The sequence below is a fragment of the Coturnix japonica genome, chromosome 1 (genome assembly GCF_001577835.2).
Source record: "Coturnix japonica isolate 7356 chromosome 1, Coturnix japonica 2.1, whole genome shotgun sequence".
NCBI lineage: Eukaryota > Metazoa > Chordata > Aves > Galliformes > Phasianidae > Coturnix > Coturnix japonica.
This window is the reverse complement of record NC_029516.1, coordinates 59803043-59827449: the sequence shown is the minus strand read 5'-3', so window position 1 is coordinate 59827449 and position 24407 is coordinate 59803043. Positions and strand designations below refer to the sequence as shown.

General features: G+C 38.7%; 1 protein-coding gene across 2 annotated transcripts; it reads right to left on the bottom strand.

Annotated features, from left to right (window-relative positions):
- Nucleotides 1-1947: 1947 nt before the first annotated feature.
- On the bottom strand, nt 1948-22419 carry LOC107316661 (solute carrier organic anion transporter family member 1C1-like). Of its 2 annotated transcripts, none has more exons than XM_015868433.2 (15): nt 22267-22419; nt 18568-18722; nt 15817-15958; nt 15598-15730; nt 12560-12675; nt 11621-11767; nt 11413-11511; nt 10568-10813; nt 9583-9747; nt 8843-9038; nt 7685-7847; nt 6503-6687; nt 5264-5328; nt 3735-3852; nt 1948-3177 (listed from the first exon to the last, which is right to left on the bottom strand). In XM_015868433.2, the coding sequence occupies exons 2-15, from the start codon at nt 18697-18699 to the stop codon at nt 2961-2963; spliced, it is 2124 nt and encodes a 707-aa protein (XP_015723919.1). In that variant the 5' UTR covers nt 18700-18722; nt 22267-22419; the 3' UTR covers nt 1948-2960. The 2 variants fall into 2 exon arrangements, with proteins under 2 accessions (XP_015723919.1, XP_015723926.1); XM_015868440.2 differs by lacking the exon at nt 22267-22419 and adding an exon at nt 19662-19684.
- Nucleotides 22420-24407: the final 1988 nt, after the last annotated feature.

Genomic DNA, 24407 nt, shown 5'->3' with positions numbered 1-24407 from the left:
CAGACCTCACATGGTTAGACCAAGGAAACCTAAAATATTACTCTGGTGCTACTAATAGGTTATTATTTTAATAGTGGTGAAGTTACCTGAAATACCTGAGCAATCCTACTGGGTAGCAGTTCACTCAATGGCAGCTCTCCCAGCCTTGCTAATATTTGGACCACCCAAAGAACTAGCTGAAAAGTGATGATGCCATCATTGTAGCATCCATTCTAGACCAGATATGGAATATAAAGTGGAGTCAAAAGTTGGAATAAAGGCAGTTAAGAGCCCTGGCAGGCAAAAGCATCTCTTACTCTCCATAATGCTTCTTCTCAACCAACTCAATGCATTCCTAAAGTCAATGAAAACAACAATTCAAATCCCTGGTATTCAAATGAGGATTAAAAAAAAAAAAAGACCAGTGGGCTGAAATTAATGATGACTCATAAATGAATCAGCTACTGAACGCTCATCAAAATCTGTTTTCAAGAAGGAAAAAATAGTATGAATAATTGGAAATTAAGGAGATTTTGCAAGAAAATTCTCGCAGATATTTAGTAAGTGGAAGTAAGGAATTCCTGAAAGTATAAAAGAGAGAGTGCACTAAGAAAATCAGCTAGTGCTGTAACTGACCACTAGCATTGGCCTTTGAAAAAAGGTAAGATATCAGGTGAATGTAGCAAAGAATTTGACATTCACTTTTTGAAAGTCTTGAGAGATCCAACTGCGTATGAGACACTTGTCCTTGAAGTGAGTAGAACACATCAGTTGTCCACTGCTGGTCAGGTTTGTGACCCTAATCCAACTGGTCACTCACTGCATGCACTCACTGTCCTGTATAGCATCCTTTGTGTTTTCACAATACTCAAGGATATTTTACATGGATACGTTAAATGCTTCTCATGCACCAAGGGCTCTCAGGACACAATACGTACAGAGCAGAGAAATTACAGAGTTTTATTATAAGGTGAAATAAAGTGTCTGATTTACTTTGATTCCACCTTCTGTCAATGACCTAATTTTGCTTTTTTTCATTTTTTTCTCCAATGATGGAGGAAAGAACACCAAAACTAGCACCAAAACAGTGTTACTGTCTCTGTCTTTTAGTCACCTGCAGATGCTAAGCCGCAGTAGCACCCAAAGGCAGAGGGGAATAGCAGCTTCTCTCTAGCTGGAACCATTTTTTCCCCTCTAAAGGGGAAGAAAACACCAACAATAAGCAGGCTGTTATCTTCCTGTACAAGCCTTTGTTTATGCATCCAAAGAGGTGAGTCAATTGACACACCCTTGGCCCTACTGACCTGCAGTAACAACTTCCTAAGTCTGCTACATGTCGTAACCCTTTATTCTGGCACTGTTCTTTACTCATACATAATTCTTATAATCTACCATCTGAAGTTAGCCCTTCTTCCCAATTCATACTGGCATGCTTTTTCATATATGATATGTTTTCAGCGGTTTCAGATTTAGAGTTAAAAGTGTCTCACCCCAAACTCTGGCCATATTTACCACAGGAAAACATATACACCAAGACGTGAATAAAATATACTCTGGACAAAGCAGCTGAAAGAAAAGCAGAAGTAAGCAGTTGCATTAATTTTCCCTGCCAAAACTCACTTCCAATTTCAGCAACTAGATAGGTGGTCCGTTCATTCGGGTCCCACAAAGTCATTCCTGTGACTTTACCTGTATGAATTTAACATCTGCAAGTGCAATTTGACCAAGTGAAGAGTCACATCAGTTTTGCTAGACAGCGAATCCCTGCACCCAGTAAGTATCACTGACATTTATAAACAAAAGTCCCTTCCTTTTCCCTTTAGCTGCCACATGTGAGACACCAAAGAACAGCTCAGCATTTCACTCAACATGCCTTTTTTTTTAGCTAACATGCATATTAACCGTATCCCACTGAACATTAAGTATTTAAACATGTAAAGTATCAACAGGAGAATTCAATCACTGCTGTGACGTGGTACACAAATATACATCTTTTTATTTGAAGTAGTAACAGGTGCCAAGCTCCGAGGGATGCAAATATAATGAACTCAAACCAAGAGATATACAAAAATGACTTTGGAAAGAGGAGCTAAAGTCTTGGTCTGAGAAAGTTTTAAGGTGCATGAGGACACAGCTGAATGTTTTGCCTACCTTATGATGAACTTCTCCCCATAAGATAAGGCCTGAACATGACAGATACACTCAACGCGGTAGTCAGAGGTGTACTGCTATTGTTTGAGTGTCCTCTGCTGGACATACTGCTGCATAGCAATAAAGCCACGAACACGCCTTGAATTTTGTTTAGAAAACAACATAACTACAAAACTCATACTAGTTCCTATGTTTCACACTCACTTAGCTTTTAATAAAATGCTACAACTTTTGAGATTTAAAAAAAATAATCGTTTACAGTATAATTTTCTTTCTGCTGAACTAAGAGAAAAATGCCTATTGGAAACATACCGCTTTTGTCAATTTTGCAGTGGCAAAGGGTTGAAGTGGCTCACTTAGATAAGGTGGAAGAATTTGTCTCAAGGGCCTTGTTTTTCTTTTGAATTCCAATTGAACTTGATGAAATCAGAGTGCTATTGTGAGACTTCTTGCCGTTCCGGCACGCATCCGCACATAGAATCAGCCACACATTTGGTGGGACTTCGGGATGTGGCTGTTCTGCCAGCACTCATCTTTGAGCCCATCCAAAAACTGTTGACCAGCTCTGCTGAGAACATCATGGGAGACTTTTCTGTACTTTTTGAGAACTTGGTTTGGTTCAAGTAGTTTATTTGGTCTGTTAAGTGTAGCCAAGTACACGTGAGGTACTTTCACACCTGACTGTACGATCTCCTTTTTGTTGATCATAGGTTTACTATTCCTTTGCCTTTCTGAATTTTCTAAGCTATTAGTTAGTTATTCACCACATCATTAAAGTTGTTTTTAAAAGAAGCTGTCCTGATTCATGTTACACTGTTCCAGACGACTTTCTAAGTATGTGATTCCTTTTCTGCCTCAGAAGGACTTGTCAAATGTTCACTGTTTTTGCAGTTGTCTTCTTTATTCATAGGAACATCATCTTTTCCTCCATTTTCTGCAAGCCTGGAGTTCTTATTTTGAATGTTTTTCTTTACCAATATGAAGAAAAGGATCGCAAGCAAGTAGGAAGGAGCTCTCAACACTGCTGATAAACCAAGGTAGACATACCTGTCAGAGAATAAAAGACAGTGTCTTTTTTTTCAAGTCAAAGAAAATCACTTTTAAATACTTTCAAGGCTCACAAGGGTATAAAAGTCAGATAGAAAGAAGCTCAGGAGAAGGCAATTCTAAAACTCATTCTTTGCGGATGGTACTACAAAGTAGGCATTTTGGCAATTATAATCATCTGTTAAAGAATTTAAAGATTTCTATTTGCTTATCAAAGTTGTTACAGAGCTAGATCTGTGTACCTTCCCTCTCACTGGTAAATCATGCAGCCCTTGGTTTTTTAAACTGATTCAAAGGATATTAGAACAAACATTCTATTCCAAAAAGTTCCTATTCTTTATACTAAATGTTGTTTTGTACAGTGCAAAAACTGAGTGAGGAGCCAAGAATTTAAGATTTGATCTTAAAATTTCTCAATTTCAGGAATTCTGGTTTAACCAAAATCTGAGTTAAGACCATTATGTTTGATCAGTGGCATCACACATTACAATATGACAGCTTGAGGAGGATCTGTACAGACAAATACTTGGGACTTCTGGTGCTATACTTTGCCTTACCTGAATGCATTGGTGTCGTATAGCCTGCAAGCTCCTCGCTGTCCACATCTCGTGCTTGCCCATTTCAAGCACGTTTTATCAATTAGTGCCCCAAAATAAACTGGTGCAGGGATCCCAGCTGCAAGGGAATAAGCAAAAAATGTCTCAAGATAACAGAGGAAAAGACATTTTTTAAAAATTAGCATTATATTTACTTAGAAGCTAATCATCTGCTGCAATAGCAGCAGTATGTGAGTTGGACTTTGAGGACCTTCCCTATATCAGAATAACTGTAAGCTGGGACACCCTCTCTGTCCCATAGGGTTTGTCAGCCTCAAAGAATGTGGTCTGATGGTGGAGACTTGGCTAGGCTTGTAACATGCATGTTGCTCCTTCTATTTTGGTTTCTCAAGCATGGCATCCAGTGCACACTAAGATGACACAGAAGAGAGCTGGACTGATTGCAGCACTGAACAGATGCAGAGGTCACATTTCCACTTCCACATACAGCTTAAATTAATTGTTCTGGCTCTTCATCTCTGTCAGACAGCAGTTGATAGATAGTGCCTTCCATCTGAAGGGACACCACCAGGTATACGTGACTAGAGGTACTGAATATGCTTTTCAAAAATGTCCATGAGTGCAGAGCAACCCAAATCCTTAGCATGACTTGGCCAGATATGAGCTTATGCTTTACTGGAAAAAATTTCTTTACTCATGTCCAGCAAAGCTTCCAGAATCCCATTGGCTTTGCTAGTCCTGAGTGATGGAGAAATTCTGCCCAAACACTGTATGGCAAGGAAAATAAAAAAGGACAAAACATTTGCACACCTCGCTGTCTCCAAAGGTCTCATCACAATCATGACTAGAGACTACAGCCCAAATCTGTAAGCTGCTGTCAATTTTTTAGGCATCATAGCAAATCCATGTCATTTGATTGTTTACACGCATTTCTCTATACTTTTGAAAAACTATTCCTACTGTGTCAAAAGAGAGAACAAAACACAGAGGTGCTTTCTTGCCTGTCTAGGCACCTTAATCAACTCTCAAATGAAAAATGAAAAAAAGAAGAGCACTGCCTCATGCTTAAAGGGAAATGAGATTCAATCTGTTGTGTCCCAGGGAAGCAAAATCTCAATGCGGAGAAAACAATCTGCTACAAGCAGAGTTGTATTAGTATTGAGTGAAGGGTGATTCTAGTTGGCCTTACATCATTGTGTCTCTGTTATCCATCAGGTGAATGATAAGTTTGAGACTTTACAGCATTATTTAGAAATCCTAGGCAGTATTTTAATTTTGCTGAGAATCTCTGACTGTTCTGAAATGGCAGGCTCCCAAAGTGCACTATCATATAATCAGCAAGTCAAAGCTTTTCAAAATTGTGTTAGTTGACTTCTCAGTGAACTCTACACTGTATTTTGGACCTCCAGAAACAACCCAGAATTTTGGGGTATTTCAAGTATACATCTGGTTTACAGACAGTTGTTGCATTCATGTAATTTAAAGCCAAGCAAACAAGCACTTTTGTTAGTCAGAAGGATGTCTCTTACCTAGCATTCTCATAACAAGTGTGTGCAGACCAACTGCAAGAGATTTCAACTCTGGCTGAACGCATCTGAAAGAGAGATGAATGAGTAAGAGGAATCTGCCTATTAAGTGTTTAGACATGCCTATTAAATTGTTAATTTAACCTATCATCTAAACCCAACAACAGAAAACTAAGCTTTGGAAAGAGAGTGCTTCCTATGTCTGCTGATATGGTACAAAGTGGTATGAAAATGGGGAATTAATCTGTTGTTTTCTATCACGTATCTCCTGGGAAGTCCATTCACTGAGTATAATTAAGTAAAAATTTTTAAGGGCGTAATCATGGTCTGAACTAGTGTTAATGAAACGGGTTTTTCAGCTTCCTTAATTCCCCACTATACATGTCCTTTACCTGATGGGAAATATCTTACTACCCTGATAGAAAATACCATATAGTCCTAGGACCAACATTTTGCAAGTAGCAGCAGTGGTGCAGCACCTATTTATGCACAAATGACATTCCTCTGTGTAACAACACATCCTGAAGTATGCAATGCCCACCTGTTTCATGGGGAATCACATTTCAAACATCCAGACTGTTCACTGATCTTGAATCCATTGCATATCCAATTTCTGATATCTCCTTACAAATATTAATGTGGTCAACCCTCAGAAAGATGTCTCACAGAGGTGAGTTCACCTTCTGTTTTCCATATTCATTAAGGATGACACAATGCTCTTAAGACTTCCATCAAATTCTCTTTTGGTTACTGAGAAGCATTTTCTAATTTGCAAACTTTGTTCTGAATCACATCTTGGTATGCTTGCATCTTTATACTTCAACAGACACAAGCAACAAAGCCTCAAACTGAACCATCAGATGTTCTGAATACCCTAACATCTGAAGAGCCCAATATGTCAAATAATTCCACATCCAGAAACCCTGACAAATGCACACTATTTTAAATCCTCATAGACAAAATATCCAAGCAGGGAAAGAGGGTATGTTTTAGAAAGCCAGTCATAAGAAAAAACATTATGTGGTATTTGGAAGCAACACACTAGAACCAACTAATTGGCAGTGGCCAAGTAAAGTTTGATATTAACAGCTGCAAATATAAACAGAATGTCAAAACACGTTAGATAAATCATTTTATACCGCAAGAGAGTTGTCTTCTCTCAAAGGAAAGAGAAAAAAGACTAGATATGACTTTGATCACCTCACTGTAAAGCCTGAGCCATCGTTGTACAGTTTAACTTACCTGTACATAATCAGGTATGCTGGAGTGCCTCCCAGTGCATAGCAAAAGCCACTTAAGACTTGTATTACTGTATAATAAATAAACATCATTGAACAATCATCACTTTTTGGACATTGCCCCAAGGTGACAGAGTTATTTCCTGACCATGAACTGCTGGCTTCAAGACAGCTGCAGTTACGGAAGACCTGGAAGACACAAAAACAGATTTGCTAGGACGTTTCTCAGGCAATGAGGATTCCTGCCTTCATACACAGGCAGAGTCTGAAGCCTTACTCTTTCCTTGCTTGCCTTTCCTTGAGACAGTCGTCAGCAGTTTCTTTTCTTTACTACAAATTATGCTCAGATTAGGAAGGGATATTCAAGTATGTTCCTAACAGTAGACACAACATCAATTTTTGGAAGATGTATGGAGTGTCTGCAGGACTTTTGAATTTGTATTTGTGTCCCAGAGGGGCTGCTAGAAGGGAAAAGCGAGGTTCAGGGGCTGTGCCTTCTGTTGCTAGTTGTTTTTGCCTGTTAATGGCTTCTTCTGTGGAAAGCACCTGGATCCCAGGTCCACCTCTCCCAAAGCTGATCCACCAGCTGATCCACTAGATGTACCTCAGAGCTGAAAGCAGCAGCACCTGCCAGGATGCAGCTTATACGGACTTCCTGAGAGCAGCAGCAGGTACAGATATATATTTCATACAGATGGCATGAAAGCAATAGCTCTTAATCAGAACTTGAAGGCAAGAAAATTTACTGATATAGGGGGAATGAGGCCATGAACCTCAACCTCTACAGAGGAAGACTTTTATGCTGGAGCATAGTCTTAGTCTCTTGGACAATCTTAGTCTCTTAGACAGACCCTTAGACATACCTATTAAACTGCTATCACATTAATGATGTGCATCATGGAGGATGGTATGATATGTTAGCGTCCTTCAACACTTGACTTAAAACTTCAGGGCAGCCAAATTGTAGCTTATAAAAGGCAGACCACAAATAAACTTCAGAAAGAATGTAAATATTTTGAACTGTTATTTTCCCCCACTTACGTTCAATCCACAAAATTCTGTAGCCAGAAAGCATAAATACCTTAGTGACAGTTCTCCAGTCACTCTTCTATTAAGCACATTATACTACTGAAAATCCCTGATGCTAAATGGACAGCAAGCTACAGAAACTTGAGCAGGCTCTTACCATATTCTTCCCATGACCTTCTGAAATTGTGCATCCAGCCAGACATGCTGAAATGTATGTCAGTCCATTGCCTCCACACACGGGATCCCACACATTGGTGGCACATTTGCAGCCAGAATTGCAGTCAGTAAATACAGAATTTTCATGATATGGAATGGGTTTGCTTAGAAGTTGAGATGAGACAGGAGTAAGAACAACTTTTAATTCAGCACTGAGATCAGTGTAGTCCCTTCTGTGTGACAGTGCCTTTGTTCCCATAAGACCAGAGCATACATTTTAACATTTGAATGTATAAAGTATTGACCTTTTTGCTTCACATGTCATCTCACTCATGCTGATATTCAAGTGATCACCGGATTATTAGTAATGCTATGACAAAAATTGCTACTACTACTTAATTAATTGTATATACTCTCAGGTATATACAGAAAAGAAAAAAAACTGAAAGTATTTGAGAGGTCAGCTGTACTTACAGCTAGGAACAGACCACACAGCCTCATCAGGTACCTCTTCAGCTGTTGGTAAAAATGCACCAATGACAGAAACTACACTTCTGAGATCATATGCCAATCCAAATGCTAGTGTTTTTCTGTGTGCCTTGGAAAGCCACTTCCTAATGCACAGCCCCTGTTCTAGCATCTTTGCTCAAAGAACTGATAATAACTTCTAACTTGTGAACATTTATTTTATCTTGACAGGAGAGAACATCTTCATTATGCATAACAGCTTCATTTTGTTTATCAGCAGGTTGAGAGTCTGATGTGTTGGAGTCTTTCCATATCCATGCAGGATGTGCTACTGATGTATGATGAACATATTTTTCATCTTTTTACTGGGTCTGAATAAACTTTGCAAGAAACTGATTTCTGATGTAGAGATGTCTCAGTGTGAAACAGAAATGTCACACCCACATCAGCCAAAATTCCTGCATTAGTAATGATGTAATTTTGATAACATGATTCTGACTGAACTTTTGCCTGTGCTGCACATTGTCAAGCTACCCTCTGCTGATCAACAGAACTATGACAATGACACTCAGTATTTTGTGCTCCCTCTAAGCATTGCAAAAGCATGTTTGTCTTTTATCTCTGATGTCCTTGTACAGTATTTGAACTGTTGCTGCTGTAGAGAAAAACCTTCTCTTCATTTTATACTCACCCATCATATGATGCTGTAATTCCTGCTACCACCTGGTTCTCACAGCCAACAAAAAAGTGCAAGAGAGTGAAGGAATAGGCAAAAAAAGACATGGTAAATGCAAACTTGGTTGCTGTGGTGATGCTCATCTTATACTTTTTCATTATTATTCCTCCCAGGAAAATTCCAATTCCAACAGGTGGTAAAGTTGTCAGTCCTGAAAGGGATTATTGAAGAGGAATGTTAAAATAAGTTAGCTACATTGGGTTTAAGAGTCAAACTCCATTCTTGAATTGATGTCCCTAGCAGAGGTATGTTGTACAACTGTAGGTGGCTTTCTGCTCAGCGTAATCTTTGGGTTGCATATACTATTTTGAAGTTCTTACATTTCAAAACAGACTGTATGTCTAGCGATGTCAGTGATTTGTTCTCTCTTCAGTAACAAGGTATCCCTCAATCAGATGTTAGAGAACTGAAAACTCCCCCAATCCCACTGTGTATTTTGAGTACTCTTGCTAGAATATAATGCTACTGATACTATGTGATATAAAGATCATAATGTAGTATTTTAATCACAATTAAACATAAACGTAAGTAACCTAATAGAATATAATTATTTATTCTGTCCCCATACACAATAGTTAGCTTATATGCTGCCTTCATATCAGTCAAGTTCAGGAGTGTTCAGTCCCAGAAGAAGATGCCAGAACTTCTCACAGTTCAACCATCATGACATAAATTGTTATTGCAGTGTAACTCACCTATTAGGAAGTTAGATTTAGATGCAGATTGTCCATACTGTTGTTCCATATACTTTGGCTTGTAAGTCAAGAAACCGATAAAGCTACTGAACTGTAACAGTGAGCAACACAGAAATGTAACGTACATTCGATTACTCAATATTTTTTTCAGAGAGGTACAGAAATCTGAAAGAAAAAGATAAATAAGTTGGCTTTAAAGCTGTATGAAATAACTACAGGTGATTAATTCATGAAATTTAGGGCAAAATCCTTCTTTTAACTGTCCAAAGTCTAATTGTACTGATCTTCATTTGCTAGTGAGTACCTGAAAGCAAAACCAGGCTATTGAAAAACTCTAGATGTTGAAGTAAGTGAAGAGAACCTGAACAGAAGAGTGAATTGCAGGTAAGGGCCTCAGTTCTGCGCATGTGAAGACACAAGGGCTCCACACAGAAAAAGACTTCATTCAGCTCACAAGTTTCAAGGCTAAGTGACTGGCACCTTTTTATTGAAGCACGTCTTTCATTGGGATCTGAACTTAGACGGGAGGAATTTCTGGTGACTTAAAGCACCTCTTCCTTTTACCTTTCCTCCCCTTTTATACCATAACGTCTGCACAATCAGAATTCAAGCCTGCTATGTTTTCCTCAGGCAGTAATGAGCTTCAGAGTCTTCACAAGCACTGTGATGACCACAAAAATGATTTGGCTTTTCATAACACAGAAGGAGACTTCTAATATTTTCTTCAAGTCTTGATGCAGAAACAATGTTACCTCTACTCCAATTTCTATTGCTGAATTTCTGAAGCAGGTGCCATGCAGGTGTACATGCAGAGTCTCACAGTCTTGAGGAAGCTTTCTGACTTCTTATATTTATTGGATAACTCCTTTCCTGGGGTTAGTTAACTCACTCACTTAAGTGTAGGGCAGGTAAAATACTGTGCAGAAGTATCACATTTTTACTGTACATTTGCATTCCATAAATATCTCACACAAAACACACTTGCCTTTCAGCATTGTTGACCACTTTGTTGGCTTAGATTTTGCAGGAGGAAGTGACTTTTTTGTGGCTCCTGCATTTTCCAGGAGACCAGGTGAAGTTTTGTCCTTATTGGCTTTCAGAGGCCTTTTCAGACTCTTTGGCAGGAAGCAAAATGGAATAGCAGCTAGGAAACTGATTGTTCCACCTATTAAAAAACCAAGCCACCAGGCACCCACCCAGCGAGAGTCCTGAGGAGTGATGGAAATTTTTCCTAGAATCCAATGAAACAGAACTGAGTTAACTGAGAGGATGGAACTTCCCACACTTAATTTGCTAAAATAGCCATATTTGTATAGAGCTTGAATTTCAGCAGTAACAATGAACACCCAGTAAGAGACCTTTTATGCAGTGAAAGTATTAAAACTCATATTCTTTGCAGTGAGGGGATCATCTAGTTGGAAACAGGTGATTTTAATGTCCCTTCCAATCCAAGTCAGTCTATGATTTTATGATCCATAAAAGCTGTAAAACTAATGTACTAGCAGAATCTTCTCATTAAGACTGCAACTTAGAAAACTTTTTTTAGTCTCTGAGCATTCTTGTCACTAAATTCTAAGATTAGACATGTATTTTAATCCTTAAAGTCTAGAAGAAGGTTCTAAAATGTCCCTTGTCTAATTCAGCCTTCAAACCGAAAGCTTCCAGTAATTTAATAAAATCATAATGAAACATAAAATACAATAATAAAAATGATATAATTGAGGTAAATTAAATAGAATCAAATTAATACAAATAGTATTTAAAATACTCTTGTGCAAATATGTAGATGAACAATTATTAACTTACTTTCACTTTGCCTATTTTGCTTACCTAAATCCACAAATCCAACATCCACGTAGAGTCTGGCACATAAGGATCCCAACAGGAAACCAAACATTGGGCCCATCATGGCTATTGTGTGCAAACATGCTGAAAATATAATAAAGCAGATTATGTTAATGGGTGAATGTTTTCTCCTGCGGAGGATAATCAACCTCTTATGTTAAGAACCTCTCAGTTTATTTTATGTTGACATTACCTACATATACAGGAACATTCTCTTCTTTAGCAAAATCGTCAAGATAAGAGATGCCCAGTGGTGTTATTGGAGTTTCACCAATTCCACGTAACAGGTTTCCCAGTAAGATATATATCCACATATATGATGATGGTTCTTTCTCACAGGCTGTGGATAATGAGTTGTTACATTTTCATTATAGAATAGTTTGAGGGGAGAAATAGTGACAAATCACAGGAAATTCAACAAATGGTTATAACTTAGTATTTAAGATTTGATCAGCATTCTCCTTATAGAGGATCAATGAAAGGCTGGCAACTTCATTATATCTTTTAATAATCTTTATAAATCATATTTCTCTACCTTCATTGTATTTGATTTCTAAAGGTACAGGTAAGCATCACCCACCAGAAAAAAAAGTCCATGTGGAGAAAAAAACAAACAACAAAAGGCAGACTGATGCTATCATTACAGTGTTACCTGGCATATAAAATGAGAAGTTTGAGATGGTTAGTGTGTATAGTTTGACTCTATCACTACCCATTTCCCATGCAAAGCAATTCGTATAACATCTGTATTCCATGTTGTAAGTAAGATCAGAGAAATCTCAACTTCTCTTCCCCCTGCTGCCATCTCTTCCCCCAAACCTGAGTAACTGAAACCCTTAGAAATCTCTTTGCAAACAGAGTCAGCACCTCCTTCATAGTTAGGGTCATTCTGTAGAAATTTGGAAGAGTGAACACAGGAAAGCTGTGACCTGTGTCCTAGCAATTTGTATTTGATGGATGTTTCTTTTCCAGACAAAATGCACGAAGCGTGCTGAAATATTAGTAATATTCTCAAGAAGGTAGAGACTGAAGTTAGAAACCTGTCTGAGCATCTTGCACTGGGCAGTGATTTATTCCACATGTAACCAAAGGAAAAACTAACTCCTATATTGATGTTTACACAGATCCTTACCAGATTGGGAGGTGTCCAAAAAGGTTTCATTCAAATCTTGATGTGGAAAGCAGGGATTCATGCTTGAAGTTGAGTTGGCAGAAGATCTTGTGTCTGATGCTGTCTCATACTTATAACTGAAAACATTTAACAGTAACTTTAGAAGCAAGATTCAGTATGGAAATGCTAGTATAGTAGGCTAGGTGTTGCTTGAATGCTATTTCCGTGAAGGTGTTTTTGTTTAAATACCAATCTAAAATGTGTTACTGAAGGAGTAAGAAGAAAATTTACTTAAGTATATTTTTAAAGTGTGGAATATCAAAAATGAGCAGCAAATAAAATACTCTTCTGGAAGATATAAGATTTTAAGCTGGAAATGACTTTGAAAGTAATTCAGGCAGGACTGAATATGTGCTGTCAAGTCTTAGGGTCTGCTCCAAGTTATATACCTATGCTGACTATACTATCAGGGAGAAAAAGAACAATCTCTGGAGTCTGAGTCTCCCTTGCTATCTTGGATATATGTTTCTGTGAGGATAGGAAAGAAGCAAGGAAGGTACATGTAAACCTAGCTGAGGAGCAAGTGCAATGAATTTATGCAGAACTACATGGTAAAGATCATGGTCTGCTTCTAGGAACTAGGCTGGCTCTATTTGATTAAGAAGTCTTATTTTTTCAGGTTGAAACAAAGGGTGTTTATCACAGGAAAAAGTGCAGAATAGTTTCCTTATAAAAATTCAGGCTGAGATCCATGAGACACTTTATGAGTTTATCTACCAGTATAGATCAGCTAGATGCTCAGCTTCACTTAATCAGTGAAAAATAGAAGTCTGATGGCAAGACCTACCACCATGAAAAAATATTTAAGTTCCTCTAGAGCTTAGAGAAGATTAAGACAGATTAGTTTTAGCAGACGTGGACATTCAAGAATGCAACAAGGAAGACTTAGGCCCAATAGAAATTAAATCTAGTGAGAAGTATAAGGAATGGAGGAAGGATTTCTTTAAGCATATCAAAAGCAAAAGGGAGACTAGGGAAACTGTAGGCCCACTGATGAACGAAGTATGTGCTCTGGTAATGGGAGACACTGAGAAGATGGAGTTACTGAATGCCTTGCCTTCTTTGCTTCAGTCTTTTCTCGTAAGGCTGCACCTCAGAAATCCCAGACTCTGGAATCAGAAGAGTCTGGTGGAAGGAAGACTCCCCCTTGGTCAAAAAGGATTTGGTCGGAGATTGTCTAGGCAAACTTAATGCACACAAATCCATGGTCCCCAATGGTATGTACCCATGAGTAGCGAGGGAGCTGACAGACATGACTGCCAAACTGCTCTCTATCATCTATAAAAGATCATGGAGAATGGGAGAGGTGTCTGAATACTGGAGGAAATCTAGTGTCACTCCAGTCTTCAATGAGGGTGAGAAAGAGAAGCAGGAAACCATAGGTCAGCCAACCTTGTCCTGGATGCCCCGTCCTTAGAGGTGTTCAAGACCAGGTTGGACAGGGCTCTGGGCAACCTGATCTAGTAAAGGCATATGTTTGGTGGCCCTGCTAGGCAGGGGCGTTGGAACTACATGATCCTTGAGGTCCCTTCCAACCCGGGTCATTCTGTGATTCTGTGATTCTGTGATTCTGTGATTCTGTGATTCTGTGTCTCTATCCTTGAGGAAGTGATGGAAAAGCTTATTCTAAATTTCATTTTTAAGCACATAGAAGAAAAGGAGGTTATAAAAAGGAGTCAGCAATCATGATTAATCAGGTAGCTATGAGTGGTTTGGCAGATGAGGGGAGAGCAGTAGATGTTGTCTACGTTCACTTCAGAAAAGCTTTTGTCACCCTCAACATCCTTATAATGAAGTTTAAGAAGAGAGGGCAGTGAGGTAGTCTGAGAACTGGCTAACTGGCAGAGCTCAGAGAGTTGTGATCAGCATCTAGTTGGAGGCCTGTAATTAGTGGTGTTATGCAGGGGTTGGTACAGGGAGTGTTCCTGTTCAATATCTTCATCAGTGACCTGGATGAACGTACAGAGCCCACCTGCAGAAAGTTTGCTGATGATATGGATCTAGGAAGAGTGGCTGACACGCCTGAAGGCTGTGTTGCCATTCAGGAAGATCTGGATAGTCTGGAGAGCTGAGTGGAGAGGAACCTTGTTAGGTTCAACAAAGGCAAGTGTGGGGTCCTACATGTGGGATGGAATAGTGGTATGCATCAGTACAGGTTTTGGGGTGACCTGCTGGAGAGAAGCACTGAAAAGAAAGAGCTGAGTGCCTGCTAGACAATAGGTTGACTGTGCACTTTTGTGGTCGAGAAGACTAATGGTATCTTGGGGTGCATTAAAAGGAGCATCTAGGCACGTGATTCTTCACCTCTACTCTGCCCTGGTGAGGCCACATGCATAGTTCTGTGTCCAGTTCTGGGCAACTCAGTTCAAAAAGATAAGGAACCTCTAGAGAGAGTCCAGAGGAGAGCTACAAAAATAATGAAGGGCCTGGAGCTTCTTCCTTCTGAGGAAAGGCTGAGAAACCTGGGACTGTTCAGACTGGAGAACACTAAGAGACGATCTTGTCAACACTAGGTAGGTAGGTGTGAAGGGAATGAGACCATGTTATTTTTGTTGGTGCCCATTGACAAAAACAGGCACAAACTGGAATGTGGAAAGTTCCATATGAACATAAAGAAAAACTACTTAACTTTGAGGTGACAGAGAACTAGAACAGGCTGCCCAGAGCTGTTCTGGAGTCTCTTTCTCCAGAGATATTCAGAACCAGTCTGGACACCTTCCTGTGCAACCTACTCAAAAAGATTTGCTTCAGCAGAAGATTGAATTACATGATCTCCAGAGGTCCCCTGCAACATAGATGACTCTGTGATTCTGTGATTTGGAAGAGAAAATGAGCTGAGAACGATACCACGAGCACCTGTACATCTGCTGGCTCTGAAGCTGAAAGCTGCCTTCTGTAAGGATATGCTACAGGAAAGCACAGTCTGCTTCACAAATACTCCATCTTACACCCTCAAGTCCAATATTATGTTACTCTAATCAGTCTTGATTTGTACTTACTATCCCATGAAGAAATGAGGCAATGCTGTTAAAAGACTTCCCAAAGCCATAGTAAAGCATCCAACAGCAATTACTTTGGGCCTATGAAGTTTAGCTCCAAAGTAGCTCACAAATGCAATCACCAGTAAATTACCTGGAAAGTAACGAACAAAATTAATACTAGACACCACGTCTCATATTCCTCTGAACAGTTTTCTGCATATTATAGAGTATTATTACCCATCTCAAAGCTTCCATCGATGAAACCAACAGTAGAGGATGGAAGGTCAAATCTTCGTTCAATTTGTGTGATGGAACTTTTCATAATTGTACCCGACAAAGTTTTACTGAAGTAGCTGAATGATAAAGCAGCAAGAAACACCTGAGGGAAGATGGAGATAGATAGAAATGGGAGGTAGGGGTAAGGAAAGATGTCACATAGAAGTCAAAGTATTTTTAAAACTATGTGGAGCAATCATCATGGTGTAAGCTTGTTACTCAAATTACACTGACAACACTGTGTTTGAATTTTCTGTACTCTTGTTATAAGAGTGGTGCCAGGATGTAATCAGTGATGTTTGTTTACCACTCAGCTTTTCCTTGCTGGTGCTAGGTGTTGCACTGAAAGCTCTCACTTGCATTACTTATGTTCAGGGTTGCAACAGCCATCTTAGTGACCAGAAAGCCTGAGCTGACCTGTGTTGTAAGCCAGAGGTTTTCCAAAGCAGAAATCCTGAGGACTGTAGAACTTAAATTTGGCAGTCAAAAAACTGGGGACCACTTGTAGATTTTGTTGCAGATGGCATTCCTCATCAAGACTGATTTAATGAAACTAGTCTCACCTACAGATAATCTCAGCTCCAATTGTTTTCTGTTTGGGCTGCATGACACTTATTTTATGCCAGTTCATAACTGGTTCTAACTTAAGCACGTAGCTAGCCATGGCACCAAATAAAGCTTTTGCACAAGATGCTTCTGGAAGTAGTACAGGCTAATTTGTGTTCACCACTGTCTAAAATATATTGAGATATGTGGATTTTGTCTATGTCACTTTTATACCAAATATCTGACAACAAAAAGCTTGACATTCTTTATAATTTTATAGTTGCTTCCACTAACACACATTTTGACTTTTGCAAATAAAAATGTATTTGATAAGAAGTTAAACTAAGTTTGTTTAAAGATTGTCTAACTATTTCAACATAATCTAAAAACAAATAGACTTACTGCTCAGTGGGTAAAAGTTCCAATACAACACAAGTAAAGTAAACAGAAGTAAATATAGGTTTAGACTTTGCAATTCTATCTGTCAGTGTAAGAAATGCAGTCAGCAACATGCTTGAAAATAGGTATATTTGTTTTCGTTTGGTCTAGGAATGAAGATAAAATCTCACAAGCACAGACTTTGTCCTAATGTTTTAGATCTCCTGAGCATAACTGGCAAAAGAAAAAAAAAAAAAAGGTCTGTAAGAATCACCTTTTTTTGCCTTGCACTGAGAGCAATGCTCTCCTAGATGATTTGGCTGAAATCACAAACTGCCGATAAGCATGAAAATGCAAACAATGACTTAGATATTAAAGTTTTGAAAGTGCAGTCCCCATGTAAACATAAACTATTTGACAAGATGAGGGGGTTGAAGAACATTTTGTCTTGTACCACCAAAAGATTGTGTTCACTGAAGTCTAATTGCCGTAAAGTCATTCACAGACACATAGAGACAGACAGAGATCCACAGGCTTGCAGTGCAGCCTGTGCATACAACAGTGAAGTTAGTCTTGTGAGTCTTCCAGAGAGCTCAGATTCTGTATCTGTGTTGTATATGGGTGGCATCTCTGAGTCAGATAACATAAATAATAGAACAAACTTCACCTGATACTCAGTCCAGACCACTCCAGAAGTATAAGAAGTTTAAAACTGCCTATTTTTTTTTCCATTAATTTTGTCATTTCACATAACTTTTTATAGAGGTTAACACATCCTAGCTCCATAGTGTCTATGGAATTTAATCTGAGATGAAGATGGCTGAAGAACTAGTTGAACTGGACAACGGGAAGGTGACCAGTGTCATTTACCTAGGCTTGAGCAAGACCTTTGACATGGCATTATGACACCATATCTCCAAATTGGAGGGATGTGGATTGATGAGTGGACCACCAGACAGATAAGGAATTGGCTGAAGGGCTGCAGACAGAGGGCTGTGATTAATGGTTCAATGCCCAGGTGGAGGCCAGTAATGAGCAGTATCCCCCAGGGGACTGTCTTGGGACCGATGCTCTTTAACATCTTTATCAATTATATTGATAATGGAATTGAGTACACCCTCAGCAAGTTTGCTGATGACACCAAGCTGAGTAGTGCAGCTGACATGTTAGAAGAAAGGGATGCTATTCAGAGGCACTGCAACAGGCTTGAAAGGTGGGCCCAGGTGAATCTAATGAGGTTCAACACAGCAAAGTGAAAGGTTTTGCACTTGGGTCAGAGGAATCCCAGGCATATTTACAGACTGGGAGGAGTAGTCCTTGAGAGCAGCCCTGAAGAGAAGGACCTGGGGGTCCTGGTGGATGAAAACCTTAACATAAGCCAGCAGTGTACTCTTACAGCTCAGAAAGCAAATGGTACCCTGGGCTCCATCAAAAGAGGGGTGGCCAGCAGGGACAGGAAGGTGATTGTCTCTATCTGCTCTTCCATTGTGAGGCCCCATCTGGAGTACTGGACTGGAGCCCCCAATACAAAAAACACAGATTTGGAGAGGGTCCAGAGGAGGGCCACAATGGTGATCAGAGAGTTGGAGCACCTCCCCTGTGAAGATAGGCTGACGGAGCTGGGCTTGTTCAACCTGGAGAAAAGAAAGCTGTGGGGAAACCTCACTGCAGCCTTTCAGTATCTAAAGGGGGCCTATAAAAAGGAGGTAATTTATAATGTCAGACACTGAACAGCATTCCTTAACATAAAAAAGTGGTAATTTGTAGTGATATTAGTAAGAACCAAACCTTCAAGCCTGTGCAACAGGAGGCCTTCTTTTTCACTGGCAGTTTTTCACTTGCTTCGTAGTCCAAAAGCTGGGAAGGTTCTGCTTCCTGGTTTGAGTCATCGATATTGCTGGATTCAGTTTCTGCTGTCATGGTTGATTTCTCTGATGAGGGATCTGAACCCAAGAGAAAATGAAAACAGATATAATGATAACATGCCAAAATGGAGTTGTTTGAGAATATCTCTGATGAAACAGTAGTCATGGGAAAGCACTGAGATGATGAAACTGAATTTTCCATTGGAAATATTTTGGTTTAATGACTTAGGTATTTCAAAGTGTGTCCTTGTTTAAATTCTGGATTACTTTGTTTGGACACCTCATTTTTTAAAATGCTTGGCAATGTGGGTTTTTTTTATGCCTAGAGTGATTTTTAGTACTAAAGAGACTACTCCCACAAAGGCATAAGAGAAAACGTAAACCAGAGGGGTCAGCATGACATCAATACTGAAACATGGGGAGTACTAGGGAAACTCTGCATTTGTGGGCCACGTTGCTTAAGACTCAATCAGAATTTTGGGAAGTCTTGTGTAATAACACTCTGTCATTCAACCTGCCCTTTTGCACCAATTTGCAGGCAACAATTCCTGGCAACAAAGAATTAGTTACTTTATTTATCTGATCTCCTTTATGGAGTTTGTATTTAATTTTTTTTTTTTTTTCTTCTTTCAATGTTACACAAGGTGTCCTTAGTCCCCTTCTGTCTACAGAGTTATAACTATATTCACTGATGCTTGAAAACCTTTGGAAAACAGTAATTTGGGAGAACTATACTAGTTCCACTGGGAAGAGCACACCTTGTATTCACATTATTTTCTCTTGTGAATTTTTTTTATGTTGAATGATTTGTCACATGATTAAGTTGAATTTGGTTTTATTGCAATGAATACTACAGACTTCATCTTTCTCTTTTCTCATTTCTTTTTCTTTTTCTTTTTCTTCTTCTATATATTTGAGAGATGTAAGTAATTAGAAAGGAGATTACTTCAGTGAAAGGCTACAAGGGAACTCTACATATCTATCTGCAGAATTTATTTAAAGAAGGAAAGCACTTGCCCGTTTGTGCATCTCCAACTACAAACAGAAAAGGTTTCTGAAGAAAGATCCAGATGACATTGAAGAGCCTCGTGGAAGAAAAATAAACGAATCACTTGAAAGGGAGCCTTCTTCAGATCCGCAGATTTTGACACTCAGAGGAGATAAGAGTATTGGTAATAATGACCCCAAATCATAGCTGACTGGAACTGATTTATTTCACCTTTCACAGTACCCTGCTCATTTCAGAAAAGAGTGAGAATGATAGAGAGGGGAGGAAACTCATACAAAGAGAGATTTTCCATGGTTGAATGGAGCTGAAAAAAGTTGGATGAACTTTTTCAGTGCTGGAAAATGTCCATCTGCATTTGCAAATTTCTTTGCTGCAGTTTGCATGGCAGAGTAAGGCTTTTCAGATCATTTAAAGGGTAGGCATTTCTTTAATGCATGATGGTGAAGAATGTTTCCTTACATTTAAATGTAGCAGGATTAAGACCTAAGGATATTTAAAACAAGTAAACACATAGAGATCTGAATAATTTGGAGTCTTCTTTGCTTATGTTCGTGAGCATATCCTTAGATACTAATGCTGGCATAAACAATACCTTTCATTTCCCACTGTGTCCCACTCTCCTGACTCATGCAAATACCACTGCTTCTGTGGCTGTGCTGTAAATCTGGATGAGAACACAGGTCCACAAAAAGATTCAGAACTTTTCCTTCTCCTTGGCTCCCCATACAGGTAGGATCAAAAAACGGAGGTAAGGATTTCCTCATATCTGCCCAACTACCAGCAGAAATGACTATGAAATAAAACTCTTAGTGTTCCGGGAGTTGGTAAATACTTATGAGCACCTTGTCCTCTGAAATTTAGCTATTTCTGTGTAACGTGACAATATTAGCTTCTCTCTCTCATAAAGACAAGCAAAGGACTACTTTGCAAGGGTAGTACTGGAAAAGGTGCTGCTTTTGCTTGAGAAGAGTGGGAGCATGGGAAAGAAGTGAAAAGATGGTGTGGCTTGTGCTGGAGAGATGTCAGAGTGAGCTGTGTGCAAAGAGCAGCAGTTGGAGATGCTGGCAACATCTACCACTGTCCTCAGTTGACCCTGACCTACATGGAAACTTATGAAAGACTGACGAGAGTAGGGGTGGGAAAATGCCATGCCACAACATAAGAAAATGTGTATATATAAAAGGCTAATTTGTTATTGATATCAACATAAATTAGCTGATTAGCTTAACAGTTTCAAGTATTGATGAAGTTCATGTCCTAGATTTATTTGATTAATGTTCTTTATTTATTTTTTATATCTTTAATTAATAGAGGAACTGGTTACAAGCAGAGAATAAGAATGAAGCCTTCTGCATCGAATATATTCATTCAGTTATATGATTTCTCTATAACTATTACACTTCACTTGCACAAGCCATTCTGCTGTAGTAACTAGCTTGAGACATTTGCATTTGCAGAATGGCAAGATCACTCAAACAGTGTTTTAGGTTAGTTAGGTCGTCTTTCAGCCTAAATGAAAATCATCCTGGCTTCCATCATCAAGGAAGGAATCAATATTCAAATCAAAAGCAACCATAATAAAAGTAGCAAGCCATATTCTGAGAATGAACGTTAACACTCTTCTAGTTCAGTTTTCAGTTGTATACAAACAACATTGGATGGACAGTTAGTTACACTTGTTTGGCTTTGTGCTCAGGTGAGGGAAGATCAACTGTCTTAATTACTAATCACTGTGTATCAGATGTGCTGGTGAGAGCTGAGAGATTTCATGGCATGGCAGGAAGTACAAAGCATCGCTTGCAAACCGATTCCACAGGACAGCCGTCCTCTGGAGAATGGAACAGCCACAGGATTCTTCAGTACTTTAGGGTATACAGTCTGATAGGGACTGTGGCCTAGCTCTCTTCCTGTAAGGTATATCTGTTCCTTAGTGAATATTTAAAAAGTAAATTTGACCTTGATTTTCTACTTTCTTTTTTATATGCAAATTATATTATATGCAAATTAAAGTAAATAAACAACATGAACAACAGATAATTAGTTTAAAAAGATCAAGACAATATTTTGCTGTGGATTTTACAGTTGTTTTGAATTAAAAGTAAGATGATTCAGAGGAATTTTCAGGATCCACCAAGGACATTAAGTCCTTGGGCTGTTTCTCACTGAAGCTGTGTTCTCAGCATCTGTACCGCCACAAACATTACCGCATTAAAAATAATACGCTCAAGATTTCATCTAATATCTTACGGAACTGAATTGATTTACACTAACTGCAGTGCTAATCCAATTGCCTTATTGATTCTTAAAGACATTATGGTTTCATAATAATACTTTTCAAGTCAAGGTAATATGACAAATGAACATCATAGTACCATGCAGGCCTAAAGCTGCTTGCATTGTTTGTGATATATGATGTTTACTTTTCAGAAAGACATATAGGATAGGAATTCTAACACCATCACTAAAATGTTAATATTTACAACATGAATGTTAGCAGTGTAGTTGTTCAGAGGAAACAGAGGCAGTACCACACAAGTAATGTTCATTGGCTACAAACATTAAAGGACATTTTGAGGTTAAGACAAACAAAAAGAATATTAAAGAGGTTCCTACCTAGGTTCTGTATCCACAACAACAGAAGTTATATTACCACACAAATGCTCAAAATCTGGAATATTCTCTCCTTAAGCAAGGCTGTATTGGTACTTGGTAGAGAAATCATTAACTTCTAACACAAACTATGGTTTAAGTAGTTTTAATCCTGTCTCCTCCCAGTTCTGCCCTCTGTTAAAGGTCCGAAAATACATGTTTATCTACAGTGGTCAAAAATTAATTGGATAGAAAATGTGCAAGTGTGTTCTATTTGTACACCCTTTTGTGAAATACCTGCTTTCCCAAGCTTATTCAGTTTATAAATTCAAGTTATTCACACCTTCCTAATGTTTAAAAATGGGGTGTCCTGACTTCAGAGGTGTTCCTGATCAAGAATAGCTAAAATGTATTTGAACAAGATGTTTATTTTCCTAGTCTGTGGCTAATGCCCATCCATCTAGGACTGACAGAGACAGACAAGGACATGCAGGAGGAGAAAATGCCATGAATTAGGTGTATCGAACAAAGTAGTTGTTCAAGAAACAGTAAAGCTTTGAAGAATGCTCAGATTTATAACTTCAGTGTTACTGACAACACAGGCAAACCTGAAAGTGCACTGGGCCGTGTGTACTTTGGATCAGCCCTTTGGCTGCTTACAGCTCTAGTTCAAGGAATCCTTTACTGGGTTTCTGACAAGTATTTTATTTGATCATGGTGTTATTATGAATTGTGATTTATCCCTACAAGTATAGTTAAAAGAGAGACCTCACAGCATGTGAACAATGACTGCTGTCTGCCTAGATGTTACACCAAAATGTGCCATTCCTTGCAGCTTGTGTACTCTGCACTGCCCTGGCAATCACCTTGCCCATTCTTTTACCTGCTATGAACAACTATAGTTGTATAATAATGATGACATTTGCACTGTTATCAGAGATATGTTGCACTGCTCTTTGCTTTTATTTCTGATGCTTAGTTACAGTTTCTATTTCTGGAATAAGAGACAACAATATCAAGGAAATAGTAGTGACCTCAAAGTTAAATGGCGTGGCAATTCATATGTCAACATTCATAAAATTATAAAACAAGACCGCAAAGGGAATTGTACGTCACAAATACAGCTCACAAACTCCAAATCACTCTCTGTGACAAGATCACAGCCAGCCTTGAAAACAATAAGAATTGTTTCCCTATCGACTTATAAGCTTACTGCAAAACATCGCTTCTCCATCAAAAAAGAAACATTTTAATTTCCATTCTATGAGTATTCAGGATCAAATTAAATCCTGGCTTTGCTCTAGCAAAAAGGGTTCTGTAAAAGTTTTTCTATTCCATCTGATACTTAGCACTCAAACTTGATCATAAATGAAGAATGCAGTTTCAAGTTGTTTTACTGCATGTGCAAGCTAATCATGCTCAGTCCCTTCCCAAAAATCAGACTTTCTTGATTCTACAAGCACAACCTTGGAGCCCTTGACTACAGTGCTTTCCGACTGCATTTGTATTTTATCAGTGGCCACAGGAGTATTCTCACCAATGCTACATACTGAGATACTGACTATTTCTTATCTCAGGCTTTGCCTGATACATACTAAGACTTCAGAAAACATTTTCAAGAAAACACTTTTTTTCAGACTGGCTCTTAGTTATCTACAATTAAGAGATGCATTCAGGGCCTTCTAAAAATTTCCAGCCCAGAAGCTTTTACCTTGGAGAATAAATTCTTGTCACTGACCACCAAGCATGCCACTTTCTATGCAACACTGTATTCCACTCCTGTTTTTCCATTCTCAGTTTCATTCCTCTCCTTTTTCCCTCTCTATGATATCCACGCTCTCCTGTTTTCAACTTTGTCATCCATATTTGTGTCTGTATTGTTTCAAAAAATGAAGCTGGAATGTCGTACATAATATATTTAGAAATCAATAATTAAAACTGAAAAGGCAAACTTGTGCTCAGCTAAGAACACTAAAATTAAAATTCAGATCAGAACAAACCTCTGGAGCTCACCTGGTTTGATTCTCGGTGCTAAAAGCAGAAATAACTTCAAAGCTTGATAAGATTGATCACATCTTGTCAAGTCAAGATTTGGATGGAAGTTCCACAGCATCCCTCAGTACCTAGTTCAGTGTTTGACCTCTCTCATCTCTATATATGAATGT

Bases quoted from the DNA above. Each gene is read 5' to 3' on its own strand.
- LOC107316661 (XM_015868433.2), bottom strand. From the start codon at position 18,699: ATGACAGCAGAAACTGAATCCAGCAATATCGATGACTCAAACCAGGAA. The intron at 15,959-18,567 runs GTTTGGTTCTTA...ATCTTCCCTCAG, and splicing joins CCTGTTGCACAGGCTTGAAG to GTGTTTCTTGCTGCTTTATC. The intron at 9,748-10,567 runs GCAAGTGTGTTT...TTTTTCTTTCAG, and splicing joins GTGGTCAACAATGCTGAAAG to ATTTCTGTACCTCTCTGAAA.